This window comes from Homarus americanus, unplaced genomic scaffold, assembly GCF_018991925.1.
Source record: "Homarus americanus isolate GMGI-L3 unplaced genomic scaffold, GMGI_Hamer_2.0 scaffold33947, whole genome shotgun sequence".
In the NCBI taxonomy this organism is placed as follows: Eukaryota; Metazoa; Arthropoda; class Malacostraca; order Decapoda; family Nephropidae; genus Homarus; species Homarus americanus.
In genome coordinates, this window is record NW_024749520.1 from 8,475 (window position 1) to 22,768 (window position 14,294).

Here is a 14,294-nt window from a genome sequence, read left to right on the forward strand (position 1 = left end):
TGTTGGGATTCCATGTTTTGTTGTAGTGATTACTTTTAATCCAATGGAGAGACAGAGCTTATATACCCAGCAGCCGTGAGTCCTCTATGAGTCATGTTGGGAAAACCGAGAAAGTCGACGGTCTTTGGTTCGTTGCTAGGGAAGGTGGTAACATCTGGTGACGCCGCTCGTTTGGTTGATAGGATACGGTAGCATCGGAATGCGGATACGCAGTTGTAGGGGAGAAGTCCACTACAATACCCCCCCTTCCCTCCAGGTGGTGTAGGAGACTTGTTGTCTGTAGAGTTGCTTAGCACATGTGAGGCAGACCGGGCGGTGCATGCCTCATGTGAGACAACGGCGATGGCGTGAATGAGCCTGGTCGCTGAAATACAACTGTCTAGATACACACTATCTGTGGGAGAAGGGAGAAAAAGGGTGTGTGGAGGCGATGAATGTTGTGCTTCCCTCACGACAGGTACAGGGTCGTCAGATGCGCCTGCTGGGGTGTGTGTGGGCCTGGGTCAGGAGCAGGGGCTGCGTCAGCAGAAACGGATAAGGGCTCGTGACAGCAGCTGGGTCCACGACAGCAGCAGGGTGCAGGACATTAGCAGGGAGTACCTGAGGGAGAAAAGAGGGTGTGTGGAGGCGATGAATGTTGTGTGCTTCCCTCACGGCAGGTACTGAGTCGTCAGATGCGCCTGCTGGGGTGTGTGGGCCTGGGTCAGGAGCAGGGGCTGCATCGGCAGAAGCGGATTAGGGCTCGTGACAGCAGCTGGGTCCACGACAGCAGAGGGTGCAGGACATTAGCAGGGAGTACCTGAGGGAGAAAAGAGGGGTGTGTGGGTCCGCACTCAGGAACAGAGGCCGCGTCAGGGGTTACTGCTGGGCCGGGGTCGGCGTCTGAGGCAGGACGGGTGTGTTGGGGTCGGTAGGATGTGGTGCTTGGGGCAGGAAGAGGAGCTGGTGTCTGCTTAGAGTAACAGAGCTGCTTCTGTGTGCATAAGCCATTCTTCTATGCTGCTTGAAGACTGGGAGCGTGATCAGTGTCTCCTCCATCCTGTGTGAGTGCTAATCTCCGGGAGTCACCATTTGTAGGAATTCGTGGTATAATGTTGTCTAGCACTCAGAATGGATGGAAACTCTAAGGTGGTTTTCTTGTATAATATAAGTTATATGATAGACAGTCTGGTGCTGGAGGTGCCGTGTGGTGAGGAGCTGCTCAGTGGAGACGTTCGGTGAGTAGCGTGTTGAAGGAGGTAGATGTGCAGGAGCTTCGTTATAGAAGATGTTGCCTGTTGCTGGCCTCCTGGTTGAATGAAAGCTGGACAGCATGGAGCTTGCTGGAGTAGGTGTTTCTTGTTCAAGAAGAGAGACCAGAATGAGAAAGCTGGTTGGTGAGGAAGCTCAGAGAAGGACAGCTGGTGGGTCGCCATGCTCGCTGGCGGGAGCGAGGACCACCAGACAGGCGGAGGAGAGGCGAGGGCCGCCAGGCAGCGGCGGAGGAGGAGGTGTTGCGTGTTGTAGAAGAGAGGCTAGAATGAATCTCAATGGAGAGACAGAGCAAATATACCCAGCAGCCGTGAGTCCTCTATGAGTCATGTTGGGAAAACCCGAGAAAGTCGCCGGTCTTTGGTTCGTTGCTAGGGAAAGTGGTAACATCTGGTGACGCCGCTCGTTTGGTTGCTAGGATACGGTAGCATCGGAATGCGGATACGCAGTTGTAGGGGAGAAGTCCACTACAGTCTCATCTGTTCATGTGAAGCTCACGTGAAACAAATATACATATAAAAGTCCATGAAGTTGTGATTTGCGAACTTTAAATCTGTCGTTATTGTTGTGTCTTGGTCATGTTCACATCACGTTCACTAAACATAAACATTTTTGGTTGTGTACGAAACCAAGTTTTACTATTACATCCGGACATAAATCCCAAGTGACAGAGGTGAAGAAGGTTCAGTGGAAGGATAACAAGTGGATAGAATACAGTAGTAGGAGTAGAAATAGGTGCCTTGGCTTAACACACCGTGCCTGATGTTAAATTTTTTCATATATTCTGTTCTTTGATTTCACTGTCACATTATCTACGTTGACTAATCAGAGCACAGTTCCAGTATCTTGGGACATTTACGCATGCGCAAAAATTTAGTCTATCAGTAAGTGTTCCTACGAGTTTATGGTTTCCTCCTCACCTGAACACCGAAAACAATATCACCATCACTGACGAAACACATAAACAACATAAATAGACCCACCTACTCCGCCATCGGTTACACAAGATAAGTTAGGATAAGTTAGGACAGGTTAGGTTAGGTTAGGTTAGGTTAGGTTAGGTTAGGTTAGGTTTTCAAAGAGTTGTTTGGTATTTTGTTGCTGTTGTTTTAACCCCACAATGTCCCTCATCTTCAACGCCCTGCCCACTGTAGGGTAACCATTGTCGTTGATAGTGTAAGTGGTTATACAATATCTCCAGAAATATCACTCACCCACGGAAATAAAGGTCATATTCGGTCATAACAGGACAAAATACGTGAGCAAAACCTATTTTAGTTATCAATAATATTTGTTATGGCACAAAACGAATCTTTACCATCCCTACAGTTTTATAAAGTGCCTTTAAGTGTCAGTAGCTCTGGTAAAGTGTCATTAAATCTAATAAGTGTCGTATACAGTAATGTCGTAAGATGTGGTGCATAATGAAAAAGTGCTATAAAGTGTAATAAAGTGTCTTTAGGTTTCAATGAGTGTCGTAAAGTATTAAACTGTCGTAAAGTGTCAGTGGCCTAAAGTATTCTAAAGTGTCATGAAGTGTCCTAAAGTGTCGGTGTTCTAAAGTGCCGTAAGAAGCCATATAGTTTCAACGTCATAAAGTGTCATAAGGTCACAAATAGTTATAAAATATCCAAGCAAAATAGAAGTGTCATACGGTGTCGAAAAGTGTCGTAAGGTGCTGTGAAGTCTCTTAAAGTGTCGTAAAGTGCCATTGGTGTAAAATGTAAAGTGTCTTTGTTTTATTACAAGGTGTAATGTGTGTCATGGAGTACAGTAAGGTGTCGTCAAGTGCCATGAGGTGTCATTAGTGTCAAGACAGTGTCAGGAGGTGACCCTGTATGGCACCAGGTCTTTAGGGACCACCAGCACAAGGTAACTAACTACTAATACAACTGTTGTGTTCTTTATACGTTAAACAAGTTCTCGTAGTCATTCATTTGGCATAAACTTTTTTTTTATTATTTAAAAATTTTACAATTTACATATTTACTGCATACATATTACATATTAACATATTTGTAGGTGAAATATTTGGATGACTTTTCTTTTAAAATACACTTGATCATTCATTTATTATAATATATCCTGCCTTTAATAAAGGCTATAGTCTCCTTAACATTATAATTTTCTTTCCTACTTAACCACATACAGTAAATATAATCTGACATTAGCATGATTATTGCATTCTTATCCTTATTTTCACTACAGTTAATATTAAACATTAAGAAATGTAGAAATAATTTGCTATTGACATTGCAGACTGTATTCAGGAGATTTTTAAACCATTTAATTATGTCTTTGTTATGGAAACAGAAGTAAAATACATGTACTGTATTGGATATTCTACTTCGCCACATCTTACACAACTATCATCTTGTTTTATGTTTAACATTTTTAGTCTCTGATTTGTTGGTAGAGTTTCACGAATATACCTATATGTGAAGCCTCTCTGGTGAGGATCCATATATTTACAAGTAATATTTTCCCAAATAAAAGGCCATTTAAACAGCGGATACTTTTCTTCAACTGCAGGTTTTGTCCATATCATTAACATATTGTATACATCTTTATTCTTGACATTGGGAAAGTTATTATGCCTTGCTAACTTTCTTAGAGTATTGATTGCAATACTATAATAAGGTGGAGACGAGTAGGAAACATTATCCGTAGGTTTCATTTCTAATAGATAGCTGGTCCTTATACTTGTATAATATGGAGTTAAAGATTTCCTCTTTTCATGGTCTGAAGCAATTTTTATGAAAGTTGTTCATAATATAGCAGCTGCTTTACAAAACACATTAACTACTCCAATACCACCTTGTTTGACAGGTAAATACAGAGTTTGTCTTTTAATTGGCTGGTACATACCACTCCACATGTATTTAAAAATACATGATTCAATTTTCTGTGAATTTTATTTGATGCAAATGTACGAGATAGGTACCATACCTTGGACAAAACTTTTGAGTTCACAATAATTGGTTTTTGGTAACAAGGATAATTTTCTTTTTGATAAACAATTTACAGTAATGCTGATATTTTCCAAGATTTTGTTCCAATTCATATCAACAGTGTGTTCGTAATCTTCATAATATATAGTGCCTAAAATTCTGGAATATTCTGCTGATCTCATCCGCAGCACAGGCCATAAATCTCTCTTGTTCCACTCACCCAAGCCCATAATACTTGTTTTATCTTTGTTTAATATAGCACCTGTTGCTTCTTCAAACCTTTCTATTTCTCTGCTAACCTCAATTATGGACTGGTTTGTGACAACAAAGAACATAAGAATGGAGGAAACTGCAGCGGGTCTATTGACCCATACTGGGCAGTCCCGTTTATACCCAACCCCTATTGCTCATATAAGCATCCAACCTGTGTTTGAAGCTATCCAGCGTATTCGAGTCAATGATGATATTTGGTAACTTGTTCCATTCATCCACTACTCTGTTTCCAAACCAGTGTTTACCTATTTCATGCTGAAATCTAAATTTGTCTAATTTAAAACCGTTGTTGCGAGTTCGCTCCTGGTTGGATAGTTTGAGTACCTTTGTAATGTCCCCTTTGTTTAACCCTGTCTTCCATTTATACACCTCTATCATGTCGCCCCTCACTCTACGTCTCTCAAGGGAGTGCAAATTAAGATTGTTTAACCTGTCTCTGTACTCAAGGTTCCTAATGCCCGGGATTAATCTTGTCATTCTCCTCTGGATTCTTTCCAAGGATTCTATATCCATTCTGTAATACGGTGACCAGAACTGAACTACGTAATCCAGGTGAGGTCTCACAAGCGCTAGATTTAATTTTAAGATGACCTCGCTAGTCTTGTAACTAACACTCCTTTGTATGAACCCAAGTACTTTATTAGCCTTGTTACGAGCAAAAACACATTGTTTACTTGGCTTAAGATTCCTACTTATCATTACTCCTAAATATCTCTCGCAGTCGGATTCCACAATGGCATCGTTGTTTATCTGGTAACTGGTTTCCCTGTTTACATCTCCTATACTGAGTACTTTACATTTGTCCGCATTGAATTTCATCTGCCATTTTTCCGACCATTCGAAAAATTTTTTAGATCTTCCTGTAGTTTTGCAGGAGTCCTTGTCAGATTTAATTACACGTCCTATTTTAGTGTCATCAGCAAATTTACTTATGTTGCTGTCTATGCCGATATCTATATCGTTTATGTATATAATAAATAATAATGGTCCAAGTATTGAGCCTTGGGGAACTCCACTAGTGACGTTGCTCCAATGCCATTTAGTGCCGTTTATGCTCACTCGCTGTTTCCTGTCCCGTAACCACGCCCTAATCCATTTAAGGATATTACCTCTGATGCCATTTGCTTCTACCTTTCTAATTAGTCTTTTGTGGGGGACTCTGTCGAACGCTTTACTAAAGTCGAGATATACCACATCATAATTTTGCCCCTCGTCCACCGATTCGAAAACTGATGAAAAGAATGTTAATAGATTAGTTAGACATGAACGCCCTCTTGTGAAGCCATGTTGGGAATCTTTGATCAACTTGTGCTTCTCCAGGTGGTTTCGAATAGAGTTTGAAATGATTGATTCTAGTAATTTGCCTACTATTGATGTTAGACTGATTGGGCGGTAGTTAGAGGATAGTGATCTATCCCCCTTCTTGAAAATCGGTATTACATTCGCTATCCTCCAGGATTCTGGTACTACACCTGTTTTTAAGGACATGTTAAACAACTTTGCTAAGGGCATACTAAGCACTTCCTTACATTCCTTTAATACTCTGGCAAATATCTCATCGGGACCAGGTGATTTATTAGGCTTCAGTTTGTCTATTTGCATATTAACATGGTTACTAGTCACTACTATCTCTCTTAATTTGTTTTCTTCACTTTCTCTGAATAGAGTCGGTGCCTCGGGTATCATGTTTAAATTTTCGGTGGTGAAAACTGTTGAAAAATATTTCTCCGTCGTTATCAGTTAGCTCGCCGGTATCCGACTGTATTGGTCCAATCTTATCTCGTGCTTTAGATTGATACATTTGGTAGAATCCTTTGGGGTTTGTCTTCGCCTCCCTTGCTATCTTCAGTTCATTATTCCTCTTTGCTTTTCTTATCTCGGTCTTAACCCTACCGGCCAATACCTTATAATACTCCCGGAGGTAAATTTCGCCACGGTTTATCCTTCTACCTATAGCCTTCCTTTGTCCAATAATGTTCTTTAAATAATTATTTATCCATTTAGGGTCATTGTTGTCTGATCTGAGTTTTTTGTATGGTATGTTCTGCCTTTGTGCATTAAGTAACTCATTATTTAAATTGTCGTGGAACTCGACAATCTCAGATCTCGTTATCAGGTAGGTGTCATCTGTCAGGTTCACGCCCAAGCGCGACACCCCCTCTCCCAGCTGCCTCTTTAAACTATCAAAGTTTGCCCTTCTGAAATCTGGGACTTTAATGGAATTTTCCTTGTGTCTGACCTGAAAATCTAACTGGAATCTAATTTCTTTGTGATCGCTGTTTGCAAGTTCGTTCCCTACCTCGACATTGCTAATAAGGTTTTCTCTGTTCGACAAAACTAAATCGAGTATATTATTTCCCCGGGTGGGTTCGGTTATATGTTGACTTAGGAAACAGTCCTGGATCGTTTCGAGGAAATCCTCTGATACTGAGTTACCCGTAAGGTCAGTCCAATCTATTTGGCCAGGGTTAAAATCGCTTACTATACAGACTTTGTTGTGTATGGAAGCCCTGCGCATTTCATTCCAGATAAGTCGCTCGTTAACTGTATCAAGATTGGGAGGTCTATATTTTACTCCTATGATTAATTTTTCCCTACCATCGATTAATTCTATCCAAATTGTTTCTGTATTCTGCTCAATTTTTATTTCCTTATTTATTTCACACTTTAGATTATCCCTGACATACCATAGATTGCTACTCCGCCTCCTTTCCTGGTCTGCCTATCGGTATGGAACAATTTGTAACACCCGCAATTTGGTAATCGACCGGTAACTCACGTGAGTCTAGGTTGATCCATGTTTCAGTGAATGTTATTATATCGAATTTTTCGGCACATACCAAGGCCCTAATATCCATTTTGTTTCTCATACTTCTACTGTTCGCGTAGTCGACATTTAAGTTAGTCATGTTCTGAGTCCTCTCTATGCCGCGTTTAGGTTTTAATTCCGTCTATTTTAGTTTTGTCATCATTCCTAACGCTATTTCCCTGTAATCTTTCACTTTGTTGACCCGCTCCCACTGCAGTCTCCTCCACCCCCGTGCCCATATGTTCCCCTAGCAGTTTATCTCATAATGTTGTTGGACTAGTGCATCAATAACCTTGCTAAGCTCATAAAGACCTTCGTTGTTGAAGCACAGTAATAACTTTACAGCAACAGATATCTGAGTGTGTCACAAGGAGAAGTTCTCTCACCTTCGTTCATCCTGCCACAGTTAACAAATACATCATGGTCACGAGCTGAGAGCGTGGCGGTGTTACTTGTGTGTATCACCTGAGTACTGAAGTGTGTCATTAACACTTATAAGGAAGATCACAAGCATGGTTTTAATATATCCTCGTCTTTATAGTAATAGTAAAGTGAAGAAGAAAACTTGCGACTTCTGGATTCTGAGTAAATAATATATTATAAACGTCGTCTGCTTTCTCTTCCTCCCAGCACCAAGGTCAAGGTAAGATTGTGGGCGTGTCCCTCAACCCACCTTTCCCAACTGCTCTTCACTTGGCCACGCCCACGCAGCCACTGCCACCCCGGCAAGCATATAAGGCCCTTCATCCTTATCTACAGGCATCAAGTCAAGTAGCACCACGAAACCAAACATCACTATAATGATTGCTAAGGTGAGAACCGCCCAATATATGTATTCATTAACTAACTGTTAATAAGTATGAAATGTGACTTATAATAACAAATTTAATTAATACAACATAATTCCAAAATCTTCCCGAAGAAGTAAACACATTCGGTATATAACTTTGAGAAATATTATTAAAATATTAAACGAAGTCAAATATTATTGGAAATAAAATAACAATGTATATTTGTAAAACGCTCAACATCTTTGTATCCGCAGCTACGATTCTCACATTTGTGGACCAGTTTCTTTAGCACATTATAGAATGACACCTGTAAGACATGTTGGTAATTTCATCTCTCACAGACCGCCGTCGTGCTGGCCCTGGTGGCCGTGGCTGTAGCTGCCCCCTCCCAGCCCTCCTACAGCTACACCCCCGCACCCGCCTACGAGGTAACTGCCTCCTTCACCACTGTCATAACCACAATTACTTTACTTAAATAATTCATAAAGGAACATGTGTCAATACCATCGACACAGTATTACATTAGCTTCGGTGAAACATACCGTAAAAAATATTCATTCTCTTACACAGTTCATTTATACCATTTCTCAATTACAGGAGCCAGCCAAGTACGACTTCAACTACGCCGTAAAGGACGACTACTCTGGCAACGACTTCGGCCACCAGGAGTCCCGTGACGGCTATGACACCCAGGGCTCCTACTACGTGCTGCTTCCCGACGGTCGTCTTCAGAAGGTGGCTTACACAGTCAACGGCGACTCCGGCTACGTGGCCGAGGTGACCTACGAGGGTGAGGCTCAGTACCCTGCAGCCCAGCCCTCCTACACCCCAGCTCCTGCCTACGGCTAAATGAAGTCTCCAATGTTATTTATAATTTTATTTATTTAATAGTCAAATATGAACATGACACCTTTGTTTCCTTTAATTAATCTGACCTTCACACACTTCACCTAATCCCCACAACCCCTCCCTCCCTCCTCGGCCACTATGTATTCTCCCTTCTTCACACTTTTCTCTCTCCTTCACCTCCTCCATGCATCTCCTACAACTCTTCCACTCATCTTTTCCCCAAGGGGTTGAATTCTTTCCTGGGTTATTCCTAAAACAATCTTGAGACACAATATGTCTATGAGATTCCACTGTGTATCTGTCCGAGCACCTCAGTAGCTCCCTGGGGTGTAAGAGAACACTTTCACACCTGCAAAAAATAAATGATGATGGATGTCAAGAATCACACCCATCACACTACACCTCCTTTATGTCATGAAATATAAATCCGGTCACTCTTAACACAACACCTCCGTCAACTCTTACAATGGGATACACAAATGTCCCTACTTAATGGCACCAGTTGTGGGAGGATTTTGTTGAAAGCTGTTCGATGTCCCAAGCCAGTTTATCGGCCAAAGTAGTAAACAACACAGTGTTTAAACCTGTGAACAAGTAACTGATTTATTAAATAGAGGCATCACTGTGTCCGTCTGATGACGTCGCCCGTAAGAATAATTTGTTGAAAGAAAATATCATATCTTGTACCAAGGCACAGTTGCCTCCACATGAAAGTACAGTCTACCTCATTAATACGCCACACATTCTGGCGGCCTCGAAATTCCTAACCGGCAATTTCACTGGGTGCATCCCTCCCCCACCCCACCTCCAGACACACACAAACCAGGCAATAAATCTTTGTTCAGCCAAGGTGTAAAGTCAACGTTTACCCCACAACACGTTAGCATGGATAAATAAATTTATAAAAAAAAATCCTTTCCGTTTCTATCCATCCTTTTGTTTTAGTTACGACCAGTGAGCCTGACCAATATAGTGTGTAAGATATTAGAGAGTATTATATGAGATGCCATGATGGAACATCCACGTAACAACCTTGTAAAGGACTGCCAACGCGGTTTTATGCCGGGACGCTCCTGTTTAACACAATTACTCAAGATATTGGATGTTTGGATTCAAATTCTGGAACAGGGTAGTAATATTGACAATATATACCAATACTTTGCCAAGGCTTTCGACAGCGTACCCCATGAAAGGCTGAGAATTACACTGGAAGGGTACGGGATTCGGGGTTAATGTCCTAGCGTGGATCAGACTTTCTTCATGATCGGAAGCAGTGTGTGGTGATTAATGGTACGAAAACATCATGTGTACCCGTGACAAGCGGGGTACCACAGGCAGTGTATTGGGCCTGTTGTTGTTTGTTTGTCTCATAAATGACATGCCAGAAGCTATACACTCCTCCATACAAATGTTTGCGGACGATGCCAAGTTATTCAGGGAAATTAAATAACAAATAGACTGTGAAGAGCTACAGAAAGATCGCTGTGAGATTCAAGAATGGTCGAGGGAATGGCTGCCAAGATTCAATGTCACGAAGTGTAAGAGGATGCACCTAGGTCGTACCAACAGTAAGGGGGCGTATCACATGTCCCAACGGGATGAAGAAACTACATTAATTGAGACAGAATGTGAAAAGGACCTGGGTGTGTATGTTGACAATGAGCTGAAGTTCTTGGGCCATTGCGAGAAGGTAAATCAAGCAACTAAACTAGTAAGGTCTTAAACGAGGTCATTCTGATATCTAGACGGTCCGACCCTCGTAATGATATTTAAGAGGGAGGTGTTTCCCCATCTGGAGTACTGTCACCTCGTCTGGTCCCCGAGATATGCTGAAGACTGTCAGTTAATTGAAAATGTCCGAAGGAGGGCAGCTTAGTTATCCAGAGAAATTAGTGTGTCTGTAACGGCCTAGCTTATACTATAGACGGGCAAGAGGTGACCTAATTGAGGTTTATAAACATATTAGAGGGCACCACTGTACTCATTCGAATGTGCATACCTGGAGCTGGCGGACGTCCGCCCCACAAGGGGTCACAGCTCAAGATTGATGAACTCACAAGTCCAGACAACTATGACGGCAAACTTTTTCAGGGTGAGAATTGTAACGGCACGGAGTGTGAGCTCTTTCAAGACCATACTTTACCAACACTGTAGCAGGTTCAGATACACTCAAGGGCCAATGCATGCCCATTACTTGCCAACAGTGCGCAACAGAGACGTGAACGACCGTCCAAGCGGTTAACGAGTCGATCAGTGGCGAAGAGGTAAAAAGTAAAAGTAAAAAAGTGGCATACACACACACACAAGGAAAATAAAAAAGTCAGGTGCATAGCTCAGGTCCTAAACGAACTAATCTTTCAATAAAAACAAGAAAACTATATCTGTCATCAATACAACTGGTAACCAAGTAAGAATCTTAATATGAAAATAACGAAACATTTTAAGTAGTTTGTCCCTAAAAAACAGCGCCGTGTAATACTGAACTCTCAACACGTCCAGTACTGCCCAGTAGGACCCTTCCATTATTTAAGCTTTCACACTAATAATGAAAATAATCCATCACGTCTGTGGCGAGATAACGAGTGGATACGAAATCTATCACGGACGGACGAACGGATGGAAGGACGGACGGAAGGACGGGTGGGTGGATGGATGGATGGACGAAGAGCATCATTGCTATGCAGTATACCCCCAAACTTTCGGTCCGGGAGAAATAAATTTAACGCTGATCAACATGGAACGACACTCCCCCAATACTATAAAACGAATAACTTGGACGTACCTGAGATATGGTGCGTTAATGTCCCCCGAAGAGCTGTTTTAACTCACACTTACCTGGAAAATGGAAAGAAAATATTACAGTTGAGATTACCTGCCGTCCATGACACACACACACACACACACACACCTATATGATTATTCACACTTAACTTACAGGAACAACTAAGACAGAAACAATGATCTTAAGCATTAGTTTATGCCAAATGGATTGAGAGAAAACGGGAGTCAACAAAGCAGAAATTCGTGAAGCTCTCTGTTTTTCGTGGAAATACAGCTGTTGCAGCTGCCTTTGACAGCCCAAAGTTTATTTCAAAGCCCATGAAATCATAGTGTAGGTGTAAAGAAATTTTCTGGTGGTGGTGGACGTTGCCAGTTTTTCTGAAAACTGGTGCCACTGGTCGGCCACCTCACCAGGCCGAGAACACCAAAGGCAAGTGACGTGGTAAAAACAGCCAAAATGGGGACGCACACACCCCCTTTAAGAAGAAAAGACTCTATCGGACTGTTGTTTTCAGGTAAGCCTGAATATGAAAATGTATGCGAGGTAATTTTTGACATATTGAAAATAAAACAGGAACAAATAGTTTCCTTTCAACTCTTAAGAAACAATAAAGTGGTGGTGAAATTTGGGGAAAACACTGTTTTTGAAAAAAAAATTGAAGAATATGAAGACAAAATTATAAGAATTCCTAACAGCGATGAGACTGTTAAAGTGATGAATTTCAGTAAAACCTTAACTTATGTATCAGTTAAAGTTGCTCCCTTTGAAATGGGAAATGGAATTGTATTGAACATCATAAGTAAATATGGTCAAGTGGAAGGAATGAGGCTAAACAAGTACGGATACAAAAGGACCAGCGGCCGGACTTTTGAATGGAACAAGAACCTTCAAGGTAAATTTAAAGAACAACATTCCATCATCAGTAACAGTAGGTGGCCATAGTGTAACTTTCCTTTATGCTGGACAGAGGAAAACTTGTTATAAATGTGGACATGAAGGTCATTTGGCAATTGATTGCCACACCGAGGAAGTAGATAAGGTGAACATTTTTAATGAGGAAGACTTCCCTGCGATACAACTTTCTGGTGAGATCCACAGCTCAAGGGCAGGTGTTAAAGAAGGAGTAGAAAGTGTCACAGTAAGTCTGGTTCCAGCAACAACCCGGCATGGGGTAGAAACGGAAGAAGTGCCTGTTCAGACTATATCCCAGGATGCTGTAGATCCAGAAGGTACCACACACCCAGATTGTTCAGAAAATGCAGCACAGGAAACCTCCACTACATGTGAGGCAAAAATACATACAGAGAGGAATAATGTGGATCAAAGTAAAGGTAAAATATCTTGTGAAAATATGGAATATGATAAAGCAGATGACACAGAAGCAACAAATATGACGAGGACAGAGTGTGAAGTGGCAAGAGGTGAAAACAAGGATAGAATGGAGGAAATTGTAGAGGCTACCTGTAATATGTCACCAAGAGATAGTGAAGAAAACAAATTAAGTGAGATAGTAGTGACTAGTAATGATGTTAGTAAGCAAATAGACAAATTAAAGCCTAATAAGTCACCTAGTCCCGATGAGATATTTGCCAGAGTATTAACATGTCCTTAAAAACAGGTGTAGTACCAGAATCCTGGAGGATAGCGAATGTAATACCGATTTTCAAGAAGGGGGATAGATCACTATCCTCTAACTACCGCCCAATCAGTCTAACATCAATAGTAGGCAAATTACTGGAAGCAATCATTTCAAACTCTATTCGAAATCACATGGAGAAGCACCGATTGATCAATGATTCCCAGCATGGCTTCACAAGCAGACGTTCTTGCCTAACTAATCTATTAACATTCTTTTCATCAGTTTTCGAATCGGTGGACGAGGGGCACAATTATGATGTGGTATATCTCGACTTTAGTAAAGCCTTCGACAGAGTCCCCCACGAAAGACTAATTAGAAAAGTAGAAGCTCATGGCATCAAAGGTGACATCCTTGAATGGATTAGGGCGTGGTTACAGGACAGGAAACAGCGAGTGAGCATTAACGGCACTAAGTCCCATTGGAGCAACGTCACAAGTGGAGTTCCCCAAGGCTCAGTACTTGGACCCTTATTGTTTATTATATACATAAACGACATAGATATCGGCAAAGACAGCAACATAAGTAAATTTGCTGATGACACTAAAATAGGACGTGTTATCAAATCTGACGAGGACTCGGCAAAACTACAGGAAGATCTAAACAAATTTTTCGAATGGTCTGAAAAATGGCAGATGAAATTCAACGTCGACAAATGTAAAGTACTCAGTATAGGCGATGTAAACAGGGAAACCAGATACCAGATGAACAACAATGCCATAGAGAAATCCGACTGTGAGAGAGATTTAGGAGTAATGATAAGGAGGAACCTTAAGCCAAGTAAACAATGTGTTTTTGCTCGTAACAAGGCTAATAAAGTACTTGGGTTCATACAAAGGAGTGTTAGTTACAAGACTAGCGAGGTCATCCAAAAACTATATCTTGCTCTTGTGAGACCACACCTGGATTACGCAGTTCAGTTCTGGTCACCGCATTACAGAATGGATATAGA

General features: G+C 41.5%; 1 protein-coding gene across 1 annotated transcript; it reads left to right on the forward strand.

Annotated features, from left to right (window-relative positions):
• Positions 1-8,410: 8,410 nt before the first annotated feature.
• Positions 8,411-8,982, forward strand: LOC121853378 (cuticle protein 7-like; the record flags this gene model as incomplete). Its single annotated transcript, XM_042347446.1, has 2 exons — positions 8,411-8,503; positions 8,673-8,982. Coding segments are annotated over 2 exons (345 nt in total), but the record flags the coding sequence as incomplete, so codon positions are not given.
• Between the last annotated feature and the right edge of the window lie 5,312 nt (positions 8,983-14,294).